Here is a 22,191-nt window from a genome sequence, read left to right on the forward strand (position 1 = left end):
CTGCATTAACAGTGAATGCAAATGCATGTAATGACAGTTTCCGGCCAATGACTATTAAGTTATGTTTGCAAAGACAGACTTATTGATACAACTCTTGTATTGTGCAGGTGTACTTAATGTGACAGTTGCTGCGGGTCGGACTAAGCATTGTTTAAACTTGAGTGAAGATATTGACCAAAACGTCATAATATGGACCCGAAGGATGTGCAGTGAAATATAACATACTGACACAAAAAAAAAAAGGACAAAGCTTATAACAAACCCCCCGGATGAGCAGGTTGTTTGTCAAGCTCAGCCTCTAATTCACTCCATTGAGGGTAAAACACACAATGTGAAATGAAAGGAGAGGACGGTATTGATCTCCTATCACACCCCAGACACGCTGGTTTGACACTTTTTATGGAGCTTGCAGACACACTGACTGTAACACATGGACACAAAAGTGTGCACAATACACAATAAGACTGCCACGCAATCATTGGCAAACATGCCCCATGTTGCATGGCGGATTATGGTAGTGACACTGGGGAAATAAGGGCTCGCCATCATTTAAAGTCGGAAGGGGACTCATATGGCCCCATCCGTCGCCGTTTACCCGACAAATGATACGTGACAAATTGGGGGAAGAGGATGCACTATTCACTTTAGTGTTGAATATCTTAAAATGTTTTTTGTGCTAATTCCAATTTGACCACAGCATCAGTTGATATTAGATTGGCGATTCCATCATTTTTAACAGACCGAATTGCAAAATGATTAACCCCACAACTTTCTCTCACGCGAGGTCCACCCAGGAATCCCTGAATAATATTTTCCAAAAACTTATTTTGTTCCTTACCGATAACAATGGACTGGGGTTCACTTTTCACTCCCACCCCTGCGCTGGTGCTGGCGGCCACTTCCACTCGGTAGACCACACCCACTTGCAGCCCGCCCACCACTACCGAGCGTATGGCCGCGTCCACCGTCTTGTTCACGTGGAAACGCGTCTCGTTCCCCAGGCACCAGATCTGTGGCACATAAGGAGGAGAGAATAAGGTAAAAGTACTAGTGGCCCTGTGACGCACCATAAACAGACCTTGTACTCTTGGATGATGCCATTCTGGTGGTCCGGCGGAGGGGGGTCCCAGGAGATGCTGATTGAAGTGCTGTTCTGGTTTCCCACGGTGAGGACTGTTACCTGCTGAGGAGGGGCGCTGGGGGCTGCAAAGAAGGAATGCAAGGACATCTCAATATGCGACTATAGCAGAGTGGCTCATGAATATGTAGTCAGACACTCTGCTATTCTTTAGGGATGACACAGGTGGCTGCAGGCTGTCAAGATGTCTCATTAGACGGGGATTTATATGAAGAGGAGGCTTTGGACGATCTTGAACGCTGTCCCTCTCGGGGTTGCTGGGGGTGCTGGAGCCTATCTCAGCTGCATTCGGGCGGAAGGCGGGGTACACCCTGGACAAGTCGCCACCTCATCGCAGGGCCAACACAGATAGACAACATTCATACTCACATTCACAGACTAGGGCCAATTTAGTGTTGCCAATCAACCTATCCCCAGCTGCATGTGTTTGGAGGTGGGAGGAAGCTGGAGTTCCCGGAGAGAACATGCAAACTCCACACAGAAAGACCTCGAGCCCGGGATTGAACCCAGGACCTTCTTATTTTGAGGCACACAAACTAACCCCTGTTCTACCGTGCTGCCCTGAACGTTTTCTTATGACTTTTATACATCATCCAATTTGGTTTCCCACAATGAACACTGCGGACATTCAGTTTTTTAAGGGACAATCAGAGCTACAAGTCCAGACAAGCAGGTTTGGACCAGAGAGAAGATTGTAGCTAAGAGACATTTATGAATCCGCCCTGTCAACAGAAAAACTGGACATTTTAGTCTTGTTCTGCCAAGCAGTACGTAAAGTACACTGCTAAATTTTCTGAGTTTCCATTGTAAAGGGTCACATACAGTATATCTGACTAAACAGTTTTTTGACTGTGTCCTATTTGCAGTTTTTAATGTACATCGAACCGACATGGAATTAGGTATTTTTCCAAGGATTTTCCAATTCCATTTTAATTGACTGACACACTAATGAAGTCCGATGCCAGAGCACCTGACATTGAAGCTAATTTTAGGGAGCTAACTCGCAACAGGCTTAGTAAACACGTACGACAGGCTAATCGCACCACTAGCTACATAGTTGTACACGTTGGCTCCAATGAGACTAGAATGATAGTCAGAGATTACAAAGAGGAACATAGCTAGGACTTGTTATCTCGCTAAAAAGATGTCCAGGCATCGAGTACTTGTCTCTGGCCCCCTGCCGGTGAGAGGCAATGATGAGACTTATAGCAGATTAGTCTCGCTTAACAAGTGGCTGGCTTGTTTTTGTAGACAACAGGGACTAAGGTTTATTGATAATTGGCCCTCTTTCTGGGGAAAACCGGGCTTGTTGATGAGGGACAGCCTTCACCCTAACCTGGAAGGCGCCATCATCCTGCCTAGGAACATAGATTATTGTTTGAGTCACACTTGACTAACTACACTAGAGCAAGCCCGGTCACAGGCAATTACAGTGTCTGTTAGTCCGTGTGAGAACTAGCCAGCGCCAGGCTGGAAAATCCCTTCACACATAGCATTTCTCCTAGAATAATACACAACTCACATAATGATTTTTCTGCAGTGACCGTACCAGAGGTGGACATGCATTCTACTGAGGTGGCAAATTATGACGCGTTCAGTGTATCGCAGCACCAAGCAAACAATCTGAAGATTCCCGTCATATCAATTCCTAGATATGGTCGAAATTATTTAAAACGCACTACGCAAAATAAACGCAACATTATTAACATTACTACTACAGATAACTTTAACAAACATTTCTCAAATCAGCCCACTACTTATAATATGGGCTTTTTAAACATAATATCATTGTCTCTCAAAATGTTATTAGTTAATGAGGTCATTACAGACAACAATCTTAACGTCATTGGTCTCAGCGAAACCTGGCTCAAACCAGACAATTTTTTTGCGCTGAACGAGGCATCTCCTCCTAACTAGATTCAAGATTGTTTATTGTCATATGCACAGTTAAACAGACAGTTTGCAGTACAATGAAAATCTTACTTTGATAGTCCACCCTTCAACAAGTCACACGGTACTTAGCCAAAATAAAAAATTTACAGTTTTAGCAGTTTAAAATAAGGTATTAAAAAAAGTATGAGCTATATACAAGGCACAGTGAATAACATAACATTATTGCACATTCTGATTCACAGTCAACGGTATAAATATGGAGGTGACATTGGGTCACAGCTGCAGTTTAAAGTGTCTTTAGTGATAAAAGGTGAAAAGTGTCTACAGTGATGGTTCACAGTTCGGGGGTGGTCATGGTAGCTGTCTTTTGTTTGACAACAACGTTAAAATCTGACATGGAGAATCTCTTAAAACTGTGCATTGTTACAATGGCCAAAATTTTAAATATTAAATGTATTTTTAATGAATATTTAGACTTACTACACGAGCGTTTTCTGAGGTGGAACTTGGTGAAAAAAGTTTGAGAGCCACTGCCTTGGACAATTTATAAGATGCTTACTTCTCTATTTAATGTTATTCTCCTTAATAAATTACGACACTAGTACAGGTACTTCAACTTGCGAACACATTGTGTTTTACGACCAAAATTATAACTTAAAACACACATCTTAAATCAATCTAATCTGCGCTTGGCCATCCCAAAACACCAGTTTTTAACATGTGACATTCCTTTTAAGAAGAAAAACTAACTTTTAGATAAGATATCATGCTTAAAAACAGTACAATAACATGTACTACAAACAACTACATTAGTTTTATGAATTATAGTAATGATATTGTTCAGTATTTACCTTGGGGAGCAGACTTTGGTAACGCCTACAGGCTGCTTCTCCGTTTTGTGACACTAGGAACCAGGAAATCGTTTTTATGTTGCACCTGGACATATTTGAGTGACGGACTGCAGAGGTCAGAGTTCACAACAAGCGATAAGTGTGTCTGTGTAACAAATGGATGCATCTTTGTTGTGTGGACGTGTGTGAGTGCATGCTGCGGACGCTAGCTGCGGCTTGTGTGAGGTTTCAACAAGTAAAAGGTGACTGAGCAGGCCTAGACACTTAAAAGTAACAAGTAGTTTCCTTGGATACCGACAGAGTTTTGCGTCTGGATTTCACAGGTGACATGTCTTTCCTTTCTGAATGCTCTTGTTCTTATTTGTCTGACCCCCACAAAGAAAGGAAAATAAACAGAATTTGGCACAGCGCAGGGTAAAGTATCAAAACTAATGTTTTCTCATTTCCGCAGGGGGTGGAAGGAGAACTGTGCCACGGCAGAATACTGACAGGTCAATTACTCGCATGCTGCCTCTCCCTCACCTCGCCTCCATCCAAAATGGCACTTGTCACCCGGTAAATCTCTGCTCATCCCTCAGCACGACCAGCAGCGCCGGCCTCCGGGGAAGCGGCCGATGCCTGGCATGGACGGAAGATGAATGGGCCCCGTGATGAACCCGCCACCTTAGCCAGATTAGAAACAATCTACCCGGGGGAGAATCAGATCAAACGGCGTGCTTGGGCTCCGCATTAAATCCAGGTGACAGAGCGGCGGCGGCAGCCATCACGGGCAATGTCGTTCAAAGTTAATGGTATGAATGATTTAGCGGTTTATTATCATGCATATTTGCGCTAAACAATTCACAGTTTTCATTAGAGGCCCCAGAGGGTGCGCTAATAGAGCCATTAGTGGCGTGATGTATGGTGGGCACGAATGTGACCTCCTGTCTCTCATGTCTGCATGCCGCTATGCTGGATAATGAGGAAATACAAACAAATCATAGAAAGGATGCTGGGTGGGCATTTGGTTAGTTGCCTACAAGTGTTCATGTATGCAAATGCTGAGACACAGGAATCACTTTGCATAAAAATGGTCTCCTAAGGACCATCTTGGGAAATAAGAATCAGATGGCACCATGAGCCATGACTTCCATCCTTACCCACACCGAGTGAGACAGAATAATAGAATGTGTGACCGTTCATCCGTCTAAATCCACACTTGGGGAGGAATCTGTACTTGTGCTGGCTAATGGCCGCTGTAAGTTTTAATCACTCCCAAAACCCGACTTCTGCATCCATCTTGCTGAAAGACCCATCCTCTCAGAGGAACTTACTGTGTGACGGCCTATCAGCTCAAAGCAGACTGAAGACCAAAATAGAAAGCGGTCAGTCTCTCCGAAGACTGAGCTGCAGATGGAGCAAAAGCAGAAAGAGTTTTCTCCATTGGTAATAGCTGGGACACGCTGGTACTCGGAGGCCTTTTTGGGGGGTGGGGGGGAAGGACACGGCTTGGCATGTTTTCACTTTACTGTATGGGAGTGTTGTTGATGTGATGGCAGTTCCACCTCACTAGTCTATAGGCTGGCTGCTACCAGAGATACGGTACCCTTGGAGAACAGGGAAATAAATGAGCCTGTCACCAGTCATGTGGACTATCTTCACCACATGCAAGCCTCAGGATGGTAGGAGGAGATGGCCTTTGTCCTAAGAACATCCCAAGGATCACTTCCAGGTCTGGTCTGAGAATAATGCTATTAATATCAAACCTTCATCTAACTTTGACCAACCAACCAACCAACTGAGATGTTTGGGGTTTAGTGATGGAATTCATTTAACAATGTGTCTGAAGGGGATCAAAGGACAATAGCAGTTTATATGGAATTGGTACTTAATCGCATCTTCATGCAATTTGAGGCAAAATGTAGTGTACTACTTGGCTTTAACCAGCATAGGTACTGCTGATTCAGTCTGGTCTTGTCTTATCAGACATTAGCTATTGGGGATGCACTAATGTACAGTACCAAACACAGTCAGTATCAACCGATTTCCATGAAAAAGTATGTGATCGGCTAATGCCGATTAATGCCTTTCAATGCGGATCACAAAATCTGATCCCTGATGGCTGACACTGTATTAATTGTTGCCTGGAAGCTAACTGTCAGTCGATACACAGTGTGGAGCTGCTTCGCTAGGTTAATAATGCACCATGCGGGAAATACATTGCATTTCTCACAAGTATTATCACTGGAGGATAAGGCTAAACATGTTAGATACTGAATAAAAACAAGCAGAAGCAGACAAGAAGGCAAATTATTTGCTAAGATAGCTCAAAACAACACAGGAAACAAGTGTTTTGTAAACTTTAGAAAGTCTGGATGGAACCACGTTACAGTAGAAAAAGTACTAAAGATTAATTAATGTCTATCTAGAGAGAGCAACTGAGCATCTAGCTGCCAGGTGTACAAGTAAGGAGAGGGCGGATCAATCCATATATTGGTACTGTCAATACTAATCAGTATATGATCGATACTAGAGTAATTAGATCGATATTTCTTGTTTATTTTTTTGTTTGTTTTTGTTAATGTTTACAAATTCTGGGAATAAGTCCAGACACTTGACGAGGACTTTGGGGGTAAAACCAAGGACTTAAATGAGTAGGAAATTGTAGATTTTGCTTTTGTTTAGTTCCATCCATCCATTTTCTACCAATTGTGCACTATTGACTTTGTTTTGATCAAACAATTATATGTAATAAAAGAAAAAGGAACTACCGTATTTTTCGGATTAAAAGTCGCATTTTTTTTCATAGTTTTGCCGGGGGTGCGACATATACTCCGGAGCGACTTATGTGTGAAATTATCACATTACCGTAAAATAATATTATTTATCTCATTCGCGTAAGAGACGACGCAAATGTCCGCAATCGTCACACACACGTCAGCAATCGTCACACACGTCAACCAATAAGAATTCGGCGGGGGCAGCTCATGGCAGAAGTGCATTGTGCGTCATGGAAGAAGTGCATTGTGGGTCATGGGATGCTAACTGCTGCTACATCCGTAGCTATTAAAATGGATTATTTCAACATTGGTGGTAACTTATAAAAACTGAGAAGAATGGCATCAAAAAGGAAATCATATACTGCAGATTACAAGCCGGACGTAGTTAAATATGCAGCAGAAAACGACAATCGAGCAGCAAAAAGAAAGGGAGCGGCGCATACCAGGTGCGACAACGAGGAAGAATATTTCATTGGATTTAGCGATCAGGAGTGACAGATTGTTTGGTAAACGTACAGCATGTTCTATATGTTATAGTTATTTGAATGACTCTTACCATAATATGTTATGTTAACATACCAGGCACGTTCTCAGTTGGTTATTTATGCCTCATATAACGTACACTTATTCAGCCTGTTGTTCACTATTCTTTATTTATTTTAAATTGCCTTTCAAATGTCTATTCTTGGTGTTGGATTTTATCAAATAAATTTCCCCCAAAAATGCGACTTATACTCGAGTGCGACATATATATGTTTTTTTCCTTCTTTATTATGCATTTTCGGCCGGTGCGATTTATACTCTGGAGCGATTTATAATCCGAAAAATACGGTAGTTTAAATATTGTGTTGCTATTGTTATAAGGTCAATAAAACCTCAAATGAACAAATCAAAATATTTACAGTTGATAAATGTGATGGGCTTCGGACAATCTCACTCATGAATGATCCGTATCGGAATCTGCAGCATAAAACCCGGATCGGAAGACCCCTATCAACTATCATTTGCCAAGTTGAGCTATGTGGCAGTATTATTCTGCTCATTGTACAAAGTTCTACTATGTAAAATTAATTGAAATCAATGTGGCAGTATTATTCTGCTCATTGTACAACGTTCTACCATGTAAAATTAATTGGAAACAATGTATGGAAATAAAATAAATTAATACATAACACGTAAATACATAAATAAAATATATACTGTAATGTTTATTAAATAAATTGAATAATTGTTAGTTAACATTTAATAAATATATCAATACAAAATTATTAAATAAAACAATATAAATGTATAAACAATTATAAAAAATGTATAATTAATCAGTTCAATAAATGTATTGAATTTGGTGATTCTCTTCAGTAAATTTAATCCACTCCTAACATGAGACTGTTTTATGAGGAATAAAAGGATTGTTATCTAATCCCTATACATGACAGCGTACATGCAGGAGCCTGCAACAAAAGCAAGAACTCATTGACGACTGACAGCACCGATGACTGACTCAGCTCACAAAGTAGCACAATGCAATTATGAGTTATTATAAGTGCGAGACAAGATCACAGCCCAAAAAAACATGTTTGGAAAATCCCCTGCCTGCAGAACATTATTATGACTCCCTAATGGAGACAGGTGTGCCTTGATGCTTTTGGTGTATTTCTTAGTTCACAAGTTTTTTCAAGGGGCATAAAACAACCATGTTTTGTAACATAAGGTAAATGATAAATGATAAATGGGTTGTACTTGTATAGCGCTTTTCTACCTTCAAGGTACTCAAAGCGCTTTGACACTACTTCCACATTTACCCATTCACACACACATTCACACACTGATGGAGGGAGCTGCCATGCAAGGCGCTACCAGCACCCATCAGGAGCAAGGGTGAAGTGTCTTGCTCAGGACACAACGGACATGACGAGGTTGGTACTAGGTGGGGATTGAACCAGGGACCCTCGGGTCGCGCACGGCCACTCTTCCACTGCGCCACGCAAACAAATGAAGGTAATATTTGCCTTTGCAGTAACTTCCTTATTTCCAACTTAAATCCCACTTATAAGAATTTGAATTAACTGGAAAATTGAGTGCCTTACCTGCTGATGCTAAGAAGTCAACATTTAATTATTCAACTTTTTAAAGAAAAGTGCTGCTATGTTAAAGCACTACAGTAGTTTTACACCCTTTATGAAAATATCTATTGTACTCATCCTTTGATGTGTTTGTCCTGCTGTGAGATTTTGCTGTTTTATATCTACTTTATTCTATAGAGCAATTTCCAGCGCGGGTCGAAAGAGCAAATTCTTCCGCGCATAGACTTGTTACTGTGTGTGCAGTATTGTGCCACGATGCTTCATGGCCTTGTCAAAGCATGTAGCAATCAAACGCAACCGTCATCTTCACATGACAGTGAGTGTGTGCGGGCTCCAATCACACCTTGGCCCCGCGGCTGCCGGGTGATGGATTAGGAGCCGGGATACACAAACAGCCCCTTCTTCGTAAACAAGGAGGAAAAAAATAAAGGCACATTCAGAAAGTCGGAGCGACGGGCGCAGACATGCTTTTTGTCTCCAAAGGACGTGTTCGCCAGTGATATGACAAACACCGCCCTCGGGGGTCATGAGTCAGCCGCCACCCTGCGAGATAGACAAAGTTCATCGCTTTTCTTCAGCGTCATACCTTCCTCTGTGGTCCGCGCCGTCCTGGATTCGCTGTCCATGCCTTGGAACTCGTTGAAGTACGGCCGGGCTTTGATCTCGTACACGATGCCCTTCTTTAGCGGCGAGAGGACCACGCTACGCTCGGACGGGACCTTGATGTCCTGCGTCTGCCAGTGTCCCGGAGCGGGCAGTCCGGATGTCTGCCTGTACACAACTTTGTAACCCTGGATGAACTGGGATTGGCGGTCCACCTGTGGGAGAGGAAGCCCACATGAGTACTAAAAACATCACTTAAATACTGTTTTAACTCAACAGTAGGAAGGGAATTCAAATGGCCCCATTTGTCGCAGTTTACCTGACACATAAAACGTGATAAATTGGAGGTTGCAAGAGCTACTTTAGCCCCAGATGGCAGTACAGTGTTGAATATTTGTTTTGTGGCAGTTCTGAGTACAGAGTCAGTGGCTATATAAAATGGCACTTTATCATTTTCAGCAGACTGCATTGCAAAATAAGTAACCCTCCTCTTCCTCCCAGAAATGGGGCCCTATGAATCCTTCCCCTACTACAGTATATGGAACATACACAAATGATTACAGGCAAATATGTGAGAAGAATATGGTTGTGATTACATGAGTTAGGTTTTTTTGTGTACCTGCAGTGAAGTAGGTATTAAATAAAGTATGATGAGCATAATTTGCTTTTTAGTGATCTTTCCAACTTTTGATTTCCATACAAAAACAATCTCACTAGGATTTTGTGGCTTGACTTTGAATTCCAGTCCAGTATCAAAAGATGTCAAGTGAAGCAACATGATACAATATATTGAAAATCAAGAAATGTAGTTAAATTTAGTATAAAAAAAAGGCTGGCTAGGAAGCTAAGCTAAATGCTCACAGAAATACACATGTTTAGATTCTTAAAGATGGGATGATTATATTAAGAACATATCAAGCTAAACCTCCATGAACTGAAAACTTTTTTTTTTAAGTTGTTTTTTTTGTGCCAATAAATTAAATATAAAAAGGCGAGCATTTAAAATTATAATCATAATGTTGTCTATCTGAATGTACTCCGCCTTCCTCCAGCACCCCTGCGACCCCTAGATGGACGGAATTATAATCACATAACCTATCATTATTAACTTAAATATTATTATAAATCTGTCAAGTGTCCCTTTACTTCAAAGTGTAAGGTAGATATTGTTTCAAACTTTAATCGAGGGTCCTTGAACGCATCACCGTTATGTGCAATTAGATGTACAAGTGAAACTTGCACACAACTTATCCTACGCTGCCACAGATAGATTTAGTGCATATTTACCGTTCTTCTATCACCTAATTTTTGTTCTGTTGCTGCTGCTCAGTGTCAATGTTTAAAGGAGAGTTTAGACAATGTCACGGTCCGTGGTGAGTGTTCAAAGCTGGGTTTGCTGCTGTCCAGGTGGAACAAACCACATTGCACTTTTGAAAGAGGTGTAGGTACCCTTAGACATTCTTATTTTGATTCAAGGAACCCTATTATTGAACTTTCATGACAATATTTGTTTTATCTTAAAGGGGAACTGAATTTTTGGAATTTTGCCTATCCTTCACAATCATTATGAAAGTCATGATGACAGATGAATTATTTAATGCATTCGAACTCGTAAATAAAGGTAAATAAAAGTCAGTTTTACAGCGGAGCCAATGGGAGGACCTCTCTTCCGCTCATAAAACCCAATAAAAAAAACCTCCAAAAAGCGCCAACAATAATACTCCATTTATATTTTGTGGAATGAACATTAACTAAGTATTAGTGATATTGTTATTATAAGCGCTAACGCTGACAAATCATTTATAGCGGCGCCGTGATCACAAGCTTGAGTGCCAATGTTGACACCATCGACTTATCAGCTGCTTCCTCGTTTGCTTGCTTGTCAAACTTTATTCTCGAGCATAAATCATGCCTCTCACCTGAATAATAGAAAGACGAGGACATATTCCGACAAGTTGGTACACTTTGAAGGCCAATTTCGACCCGGGAATGGCCAGAACGACACGAAAAGACGCTTGGTTCTTAGTGAGGATTTTAAGTAATTCTTCATCTGCATGGGAATATATGAACATTCGAGTAGTCGGTATCCTAATGACAGCAGACATTGTACAGTAAGTCATGTTTTCTTATGTTTGTTGGCTCTCATATAATCTGCAGTGAGTAATAATCAGGGATGTTGCTAAAAAAAAGGAAACATTGTGATGAGCTTTTGAAATTAATGCACCACGTATGCTTAAAATGGGAAAAATACATAAATATTGAATGTTATCATAAATGGGCCTGTTACGACATTACATGTACACAGTACTTGCATCATGTATATACAAAACCAGTATAGTTGGCACGTTGTGTAAATGGTCTATAAAAACAGAACACAATGATTTGCAAATCCTTTTCAACTTATATTCAATTGAATACTCTGCAAAGACAAGATATTGAATGTTCGAACTGAGAAACTAATTTTTTTTGGTAAATAATCATTACCTTAGAATTTAATGGCAGCAACACATTGCAAAAAAGTTGGCACAGAGGAATTTTTACCACTGTGTTACATGGCCTTTCCTTTTAACAGCACTCAGTAAACGTTTGGGAACTGAGGAGACCAATTTTTTAAGCTTTTCAGGTGTAATTCTTTCCCATTCTTGCTCGATGTACAGCTTAAGTTGTTCAACAGTCCGGGATCTCCGCTGTGATATTTGACGTTTTATAATGGGAGACAGGTTTGGACTACAGGCAGGCCAGTCTAGTAACCACACTCTTTTACTACGAAGCCATGTTGTTGTAAACATGTTGCAGGCATCAAATGAGCTACTGTTTGCAAAATATAAAGTTTACCAGTTCTAACGTTAAGTATCTTGTCCTTGCAGTGTATTCAACTGAATACAGGTTGAAAAGGATTTGCAAATCATTGTATTCTGTTTTTTTTTTTTTTACAATTTACACAATGTGCCAACTTCACTGGTTTTGGGTTTTGTAAAACCCACACACACTCCAAAGCCTCTGATGAGGCGACTAGCAGAGAGTCCCGTCAAAACTACAAAGAAGCACTGATCAGAAATGAAAATAAGGTGCGCTGAGTAGTGATGTGCAGATCAATACAAAAATATCGACACCGCCGATACCAAATTGTTATGCTTTTTGCTGTGCCCATTCATTCTGTCATTTATTTATTTAGGAAAATAACTGACAATCAAATAATGAGTCACCCAGTATTATATTATTTGGAGACACTACAAACTGAATAGAAGTAAGACACATTCAGTGCAGAATAACGCCATCATTATAATTGCCCTGGGATTATATTTCATCTGAAGATGAGTCATCAAGAGCAGCAACACTTGAAATGCACTACTCTTTAAAACTTACTCGACACATTGGTATATTTGCACAAAGTATCGGTGTTGGAACAGTATTGCTGATACAAGCCTAAATTTTACTCAGTATCGAATTGGAAAGAAAATCAGTGGGATGGTATCGCACTAGCGAAACGCTCTGAACAGGGTAAAGGAGATATCTCAGGACTACGGTGCAAAACAGGAAATTAAACTATATAATAAAAGACCCAGACAGAAATGGAATCAAGAATAACCCAGACCCATAGTCTGACCTGTCACAATGTTTAGGCAGAAAAAACAAAAAAAACATTTGATACAATTACAGATATCAAAAGTAAGACATGGTTTTGCACATGGTTTGCAAATACCTTTTCTTCTCGCTACTGTTGAACTTTGACCTAAAGTGATCTCAGCCAATCACCACCAAAAACGAACCAGCTATGCGACCAACTAGCTCAACCAAGTTTGGAGACAGTCTAGGGATTTATATTACATTTGTTGTGTCAGACATTTTTTGACCTACACTTTCAGTCTTTGGTAGAGGAGGGAAGGCATTCGTTTTGCCCCATTTCTGGAAAGGGTTGGTGGGGTAATCATTTTGCAAAGCAGGCTGCTGAAAATGATGGAAATCACCACCATTCATAGCAACTGACGCTGTGGTCAAAGTTGGAATTGCCACAAAACACACTTAAAGATATCCAACCCTTTACTGCCGTCTGGCGGCCGAAGTGGATAGCGCACTCCTCCAATTTGTCACGTTTCATGTGTCAGGTAAATATGAATCCCCTTCATACTGTACATCAAAAGCTCTAAAATGGTGAATACTGAATGCTGAACAAAACAAATATTTTAAGTCATTTAAACATGGGCGTACAACTGTAAGGATGTTTTTTTTTTTAGCTCCCTCGGATTGCTTTCACAACACTTCAGAGATCTTTACTAATTTAATAGGCCCTTTTATTACCGGCTATAACGCGCTTAGCTTAATGAACGCTCGGGCATTACCTTAAGACTTTGCTCCTTTTATTAAAATCAAAATACATTCCATAAGAGCGCCCTTGAAGCACACATACGGGTATAGTTTCAACTTACACCGCGGAAAGATGGCGTTAGCCCCTTGAGAGAGGTCCTGTCTATGAGAATGTCACCGAGATGATAAGAGCAAATGTGTCCTGTGATAGCCCCCCTATCCAAAAGACCCCCCCTCCCTCTTGATGCACAAGGGCAATGGTGGCATCCTTCATCGTAATGGCTTGTTAACAGTCCAAGCAAGCCGTGCCTTGGAATGACAAATTAAACAGATGCTTTTTTTCGCCGTGTAGCCCGAGTAAATCAGTAAAATGAGATTCCAAGCCAGGGCGTGTGACTTATTAATGGAATGATTTGGGAATATAAAAGCTCTCTGAGCGAGGTCTCCCTGTTTATGGAACATGCCCCTGATGGATGAGGCCAGTCATGTTTGGCGCTGATTGGACGTTGCTGTCGTAAAAAAAAGCACACGACGCCTTTAGTCTTAAATTAGCCAGCGAGTCCTGAGGTGAGACTTATTACGCGGGTAAATAAACATGTCAGCGGGAAAACTGCTAATGTGGTTCGTTTGGAAATGGAAACAAGCCCCCGCGTCAATATCAGATGCACGCAGGGCCTGAGTGATTTATACAAATAATAAAAAAAATCACGGTAGCGGAGGCTGGAGCTGCTTTGTAATTTGTCACAAAATGTGCTGATGCCAGGAAATGGAAGTGTTTGCACATACGGGGAACAAAGCAAGATAAATGCTTCCGAGCGTAGCAGGGAAAAAATACTGTTTGCTTAACACTTTATTGCCACAAACATTTATTTCCGTCAAAGTGTACCAGGTGCTAAAAACAACTGATGAGGTACCAGATGTTCGTTTTTTTAATATGTCTATTTACTTTACAGGAAACAATCTATAATATGTTTAGGCACAACTGAAGCACAAAACATGGACAAAAAGACTAAGTGGATATTTGCAACTTTCTCAAAGTTACTTTTGTTAAACCAAAAAATACAACAAGAACACTAAACTTATGTTATCATTAGTAATTTAACAGAACTCGCGGGTTGTCGTGGTACCAAAATGTATTTCGATACTTTTCAAAATAAAGGGGACCACAACCAAATGTCATTAATGGCTTTATTTTAACAGGAAATCTTATGACACATTAAACAAATGTTGCTTATTGCAATTAAATAATATTTTTTTCATAAATAAGATAGTGAACATACTAGACAACTTATCTTTTAGTAGCAAGTGAGCAAACAAAGGCTCCTAATTTGGCTGCTGACGTATGCAATAACATATTGTGTAATTTCTCATGTTATTATTTTGTCAAATTATGATGGATTATTAATCTACTTGTTCATTCACTGTTTAAATCTGCTCAGTTTCTGTTTAAACATGTTATATCTACACTTCTGTTAAAATGTAATAATCATGTATTTTTCTGTTGTTTGATACTTTACATAAGTTTTGGGTGATACTACAAATGTTGCTATCATTCCAATACCAAGTATTAACAGGGTCATACATTGGTCATATTTGAAGTTCTCATTTGTCCAGGGATATATTTCATGGGTTTATAAACAATAAAAAAAGACAAAAGACTTAGTGATAATAAAAAATATCGAGGTAATCATGGTAGTATCGACTATGTACGGCTCTTGTAGTTGGTATCGTTTCAGTCGATGTCTGTGTAGAGCCACCCATGGTGTTTGTTTACATTCATGAGCGCTAGCTTGCTGTTAGCGGTTAGCTATTGTATCCTCCTACGGTGTGTAGTGATGCATGTTTAGCTCTTCCTCGTCCTGCAGGGATGATACTTGTAAGAAACGTACCTTATTTGTCGCCATGGAGACGAGGATTAGTGATTTAGAAGTAGCTAAAACACTACCAACTGTGAATGAACGTTAGCCGCTAGCTATCTCACGACTAACAAGAGCAGGAGCTAAGCACCTTTTACATAGCAAGGCTTCAGTGTTTATAACTTCACCTTTAGCTCTAGTTTTTAAGCCAAAATGCGTCCATTCTCCCTTTTCTATCTCAACAGTGTTTCTCCATGCAAGTGCTCCGTGTGCTCGTTTTACCAGCAAAGTCACGACGTGACGAGGGCGCACCGTCATGTCCGTAAATAAAAAGTACCAGTATTTTTCAGAAGCAGTATAGTACCATTTTTTATTCATTATTACCGGGGTACTTTATTAGTACCGGTATACCAAACAACCGTAAACAGAACATGTTTTTTTGTGTTTATATTTTTCACAATTACTAAATATATTAAAATATTATTAGGGCTGTCAAATGACCAATTGTTTTGATCAGATTAAACACATTAGAATTTGGATTATTCATGATTCGTCACAGGTGATTACCGTCTTTTTCGGAATATAAGTCGCACCGTAGTATAAGTCGCACCTGCCGGAAATGCATAATAAAGAAGGAAAAAAACATATATAAGTCGCCCTGGAGTATAAGTCACATTTTTGGGGGAAATGTATTTGATAAAACCCAACACCAAGAATAGACATTTGAAAGGCAATTTAAAATAAATAAAGAATAGTGAACAACAGGCTGAATAAGTGTAAGTTATATGACGCATAAATAACCAACTGAGAACGTGCCTGGTATGTTAACGTAACATATTATGGTAAGAGTCATTCAAATAACTATAACATATAGAACATGCTATACGTTTACCAAACAATCTGTCAGTCCTAATCGCTAAATCCCATGAAATCTTATACGCCTAGTCTCTTACGTGAATGAGCTAAATAATATTATTTGATATTTTACGGTAATGTGTTAATAATTTCACACATAAGTCGCTCCTGAGTATAAGTCGCACCCCTGGCCAAACTATGAAAAAAACTGCGACTTATAGTCCGAAAAATACGGTACTCGCTTATATAATTAAAATTTACTTAAGATAAGACCCCAATATTTGTAGCCCAGTGCAATTTTACTGTCAAAATATCATCATGGAACATTTTTAAACGTTTTATTTGAATGCATGTCATTTATTTGCACAAAACTTGGTAATAGTTTTATCTAAAGTTCTTTCAGGATGTATTTTGGAGTGAAATCTGCCAGCGAGCACACAAGTCATAGTCTCCTTATTAATTTTTGTACTGACGTATGCATTGATCTGATCACTGATCGTATAGCGGTGAAGGTAAAAGAACTTGTACGGTCAAAATAAATTGCATGATTAATCAAAGTGTGTTCATAATTAATGCAATATTTTTTTTTTGATTAATGATGAGTTAACTCGATAACTTTGACAGCCCTAATTATTTTTAATATTATATTATAATCAGAATCAGCTTTATTGGCCAAGTACGTTCAACACACACAGAATTTGACTTGGTAGACTCTTGTTGCTCTCTTGTTCATGGTAAGAAACAATGACAAACGCAACAGCACAATATGTTACTTAAAACAATGCATGTACAGTTAATACAAGTTTTATAATGGCAGCAGTTTCAATGTTCATTATTCCTTCTTGGAAAACGTGTTTCAGAGTCCAAATACTTATGTAATAGGTCCTATTCTGTTTGAAAAGTTCCCAGGGAAGAAGTGGCCTTACCGTCCACGTGACTTGGATGGCGGTGGGACTCAAGACGACGGGGTTGTGCAGGCGAACTATGACCTCGCCGAGCTCTTTCTGCACGTGTCTGTGGTCGACGCCCTGAGCTGGAGGACTGATGTCTGCAGGAGGACGAGACAGTGCATCAGTACATACTGTGTGGAAGTAACAATTACTGCACTGGCACAAGCAAAGATGAGTTGTATCAAGAGTGAACTTGAGGTGGAAATGTGCGCTGCCTCATGCCAACTTCATGCTTCACGTACGCACATTTTTACAGGCTGTGGATACTTTGGCGACACACAGAGGTGATAATTCGGGCTTTGCCAACCTTTGATTTCAACATTGTAAAAAAGATGGAAGCAACGGCACAAAATTTACTTTTTCGCCAATGCATTTAATGCTTCATGTTCATATCTGTGAGGAAGTCGATTAATTTATGTAGGCGATCATTTTGCCACCTATTGCTGTTACAACATGCAATAGCCGGTCGGGAGGACAGCAGCATCTGGAGGAGGCGGCACACTAATGGTACTGGAGGAATGACGCGGCCTTGGTGTCACATGCAGCTGCTACCGCAAAGGAGCTCTACTGTGTTAAATAAATTGAGTAATCAAGCAGGAGTCACAGTCTTTCGTATCCTTTGTGATATACTGGCATGTTTAACTTAAACCAAATATTACATACTTTTCACATGAAACTCTAATCTGACTGTGAGCAGGCTACTTACTGCATGAACACATTTTGTTTTAAGTTACACAAATTATATTTATATTGAGGCTAATCAGAGTCACCCGCTTCTTCTTGAGTTTTACGTATCATTGCAGCGACTATCTTTTCAAACGGGGTGCAGCACAACATTTATATCCGGTCCTCCTGTATTGGTCATGCACATCCATCATCTTCTCCACTTTCTTCCTGACCCGAACATTTCTTTTTTTTTATTTCAACCAGTGTTCAGTTTAGGTATGTCCCGATCCAGGTTTTTGCACTTCCGATCCGATACCGATATTGTTTTTGCACTTCCGATCCGATACCGATACTGACCGATACCGATACTGACCGATACTGGCCTATCCGAGCATGTATTAAAGTTTAAAGTTATTTAGCCGACTTAGTTGTCAGAATCATGTTGAAAAGGGTTTTAGTACTCTTGATAACAACTAGCCAGCTGAATTAGGGGAGTTTGAATAATACACAATGGTTGGTAACAAGAAACTGACCTGTTTATTCAAGCATAAACACAAAATAGACAAAATTATACACGTCAAACAGAAATGGCATCATTGAAACTAGGGCTGGGCGATATGGCCTTTTTTAATATTGCGATATTTTAAGGCCATATTGCTATACACGATATATATCTCGATATTTTGCCTTAGCCTTGAATGAACACTTGATGCATATAATCACAGCAGTATGATGATTCTATGTGTTTTGATTGATTGATTGAGACTTTTATTAGTAGGTTGCACAGTGAAGTACATATTCCGTACAATTGACCACTAAATGGTAACACCCGAATAAGTTTTTCAACTTGTTTAAGTCGGGTCCACTTAAATTGATTCATGATACAGATATATACTATCAGATATATACTATCATCATAAGACAGTCATCACACAAGAGAATCACATTGAATTATTTATAATCAGGGGTGTGGAGGGGGGCGCCTGATGTAAGTGTCAAAAAGACAGCCAAAAGAGTTTGATATGAGAATAAATCTAAAGTTAAAATATAGGGTAGAAATGCACCCATTTGCAGGAAATGTAGTCTTGATTTTCAAAATGTTCTTTCAAGGCTTGCATGTCTACATTAAAACATTCTTCTTCATACTGCATTAATATATGCTACTTTTAAACTTTCATGCAGAGAAGGAAATCACAACTAAAAAAATCACTAATTTTTTCATACGGTGTTGATGTGGAAATTTTTGCCTCGGCATTTTGATGGTATGGACGTGTGGCACCGAATGGAGATAAGCGTCTCGACAGTTGTTACAATATTTGAACAATGATGACGAAAACTGTTTTCTCTGTCGTGTCCGTGTGTCGAAAATTGTTATGCGCTTATTTTTTTATTTGATTTTGTGCGTGGCATAGATTTGCCGTGCGCAGAGGACGTTTGAGCAGGCGCACATCTTAGCGGCTGCGCTAGCATCACAGCTAACGTTAGCCATGCTGCTACCTCTCTGCTGGGAGAGGACGTATACGTATGTGACGTGTGACGTGTGTAAGAAGTTACGCTTGCTGTCTGTGAGAAGGAGACAGAAGAAGGAGTGGGAAGAGCCTGTAGTGCAATGTCAGCAGCTAAAAGCAACTGCGTGAGAATCCATATACCTGTGGATGTGTTGAAGGTGTGCTGGAAAATGCGGAACGGAAATAGGGAGCAGCAGAAAAGTGGAATGTATTATTTAAATCTGTGCGTTGGAAAACACGGACCAGAGTTTTTTTTAAACTGGATCTGGATCGGCATTTTCCCATGCCTTGCCGATACGCATTTTTTGGCAAATATCGGCGGCCGATCCGATCCAAATATCGGATCGGGACATCCCTAGTTCAGTTCCAGGAGACCACACAGCAATGAGAGTTCGCTTGAATCACGAGAAAGAAGCACCTCCTACGGAATTGTGATTGGGCAGAGCGTGCAGCTCTGATATGATTTGCGCATTTATAAGGTGGCGTGGCCTGGGCTGGGTCTGGGCAAACTCCTAAAATCAATTTTAAATTGATTTCAAAGTAAAAAAGAAATATACACTTTAATGCATCAGATTTGTTTCTCGCGTGCTGTACGTTGTTTTCTGGATTTGAACGTACGTCTCTTTTTAGTCGGAAATCCATTCAACTCATAATACATGAGGGCCCTGGAGAGATGCTAAAAAAAACGGAAGTAATATACTGTAGTTTCTATTGCGATCTATTAGATCATCTTGGCAAAAAAGGGGTCGTCTTACATTCATGTTGTAGGTGACAAGGCAGGGTGCAAGAATAATTGCACCACTTCTGGCACTCAAATATATATGAACATTACCTCATTCCATTTTTGTATCCATTTTGTGCCACTTGTCAGCAACTACTACTTAACAAAATGACTGCAGCACTAAGACGGATGGCTGCTACGACACCATTTCCCTCTTTTTCACCCTCATTGTTGGTTGTTTTAAGTTGCAGGCCACACCAGAAAACTTCTGAGACTTAGAAAGGGCACAAATCATATAGTCATAGTAATCAGGCAAGAATTTATCGCCCATGTCAATAAACACATCCATAGATCACCTGCATGAGGAATAAGACAAGTAAATGGACTCTACTTTTATGAAGAGTACACTCTTGCCTTGACAGTATTTAGCCTGAGGCTGATTATCATATCAATGTAATCAGGAGACTGCGGCCCGCTCGCTACTATAATAAAATCTGCTAGGAGCTGGAAGGCAGTCATTTTTTCCCGTTATATTCATTAACATAGCAGGGACAGCAGTAACTCACTTAGGCCATCCAAAAGTAGACATGCGTATTTTACATAATTGCTTAAGTGGACGCCGTAATGAGCTGGACTGAGATGGAGAGTTTGACCTCCACAAAGTTCTGCCGTATTTCACTGCGAGAGAAGGATGATACGTATCGCACTTCGACGGATGGATGGGGCGCGGCTACATTGACCTTCCCCTATCAGTGGGAGCAGAATGAAGACTCAGCAAAAACGAGGGATGCCATCAGTGGATTAGACATAGAGATGGTTACTCAGTGTGTGTGTGTGTGTGTGTGTGTGTGTGTGTGTGTGTACCTTGTGTTCTAACAGGATCCGACATGGGGCTCGGGTCGCTCACACCCTGGTTGTTGACTGCTCGGACCATGAACAGGTAGATGGTATTAGGGCGCAGGCCTTTGACGGTGTACTGGGTGGTTTTCACGTGATCCGCCACGGTTTGCCAGCTGTTGCTCACTGATTGGCTGCAATTAGGGGAAACATCGTTCAAGAGAAAAACGCTTACTAAGGGGTGCGTTCACATTTGTCATGTTAAAGTACGAGTAGAGTGAAAAAAAGAGGTGACTTTATATGCTTATTTATGTTTCATTGTATCCATTAAACCATATCCAATTCTATTTACTATCCGCAAAGTATGTGAAAACACTGTTAAAACATCACAAAATGCCACAAATTCAGTCAGCCATTTTGAATATTGCGCTCGAATACCTTCGGCTATTTTCGAAGATTGACATCACAGTAGTAATGCTTCTGCACTCTGACAATGTTATCAGATCAGTCATACTGGAAATACGCAAACATTGGAAAGAGATATGCAGTTTATCATTATACTCTCTCTAGAAACATCCAGAAACTGCATACAATATTTCATTTACATGTTGTGACCTGAAAATGAACCAAATATGAGTGATGTTATTATAAGCGCCAACGCAAACAGACTATTTTAGTAGCGCATTGATAGCAATGAGCTAATGCTACCTTACGCTGCTATTGTTGACACACTGAACAGACGTCCACTTTTGCTTCATCTCAAACTTGCTAAAAGAAAATTCTAGGTTATATATAATGCATCTTTCACCTGCAAGTAGCCAAATGTGGCCATGGTCTGACAGACTGGTCAACTTTCACATCCCCAAGATGGTGAAATAGACCCCACAAAAAACTTCCTGCAGGAAATTTTTTTTAACTCTGAGGATTGCAACTGAATCTTCATCTAAACGGAATTATGTGAGCGTCCCGTCGGTTGGCATCTCAGCGAGAGTGGAAATATTGCAGTAAGTGTTTCTTTTATTCTGGTTTGCTATTGTTAGTTTGCTAGTGTCACAATGAAACTGCATCCATCACTCGGCTTCTAAAACTTATTGCTCATCTTCTTTGTGTTCGGGCTCAAAAATATAAGGTCCTGGATCATAATTTTTCCAAAAGTAATCATCGT

At 40.1% G+C, this 22,191-nt stretch overlaps 1 protein-coding gene across 10 annotated transcripts in view; it reads right to left on the bottom strand.

Annotated features, from left to right (window-relative positions):
* Positions 1–22,191, bottom strand: part of robo2 (roundabout, axon guidance receptor, homolog 2 (Drosophila)) — an 852,180-nt gene that overhangs the window by 74,379 nt on the left and 755,610 nt on the right. For all 10 annotated transcript variants that reach the window (XM_061972627.2, XM_061972621.2, XM_061972617.2 and 7 more), the window contains 5 exons: positions 21,054–21,220; positions 17,271–17,392; positions 9,312–9,543; positions 1,079–1,203; positions 839–1,010 (listed from right to left, as the gene is read on the bottom strand). In XM_061972627.2, the coding sequence (XP_061828611.1) occupies positions 839–1,010; positions 1,079–1,203; positions 9,312–9,543; positions 17,271–17,392; positions 21,054–21,220 (818 nt within the window). The remainder of the gene's footprint in view (positions 1–838; positions 1,011–1,078; positions 1,204–9,311; positions 9,544–17,270; positions 17,393–21,053; positions 21,221–22,191) is intronic.

This window comes from Nerophis lumbriciformis, linkage group LG17, assembly GCF_033978685.3.
Source record: "Nerophis lumbriciformis linkage group LG17, RoL_Nlum_v2.1, whole genome shotgun sequence".
NCBI classification, from domain to species: domain Eukaryota; kingdom Metazoa; phylum Chordata; class Actinopteri; order Syngnathiformes; family Syngnathidae; genus Nerophis; species Nerophis lumbriciformis.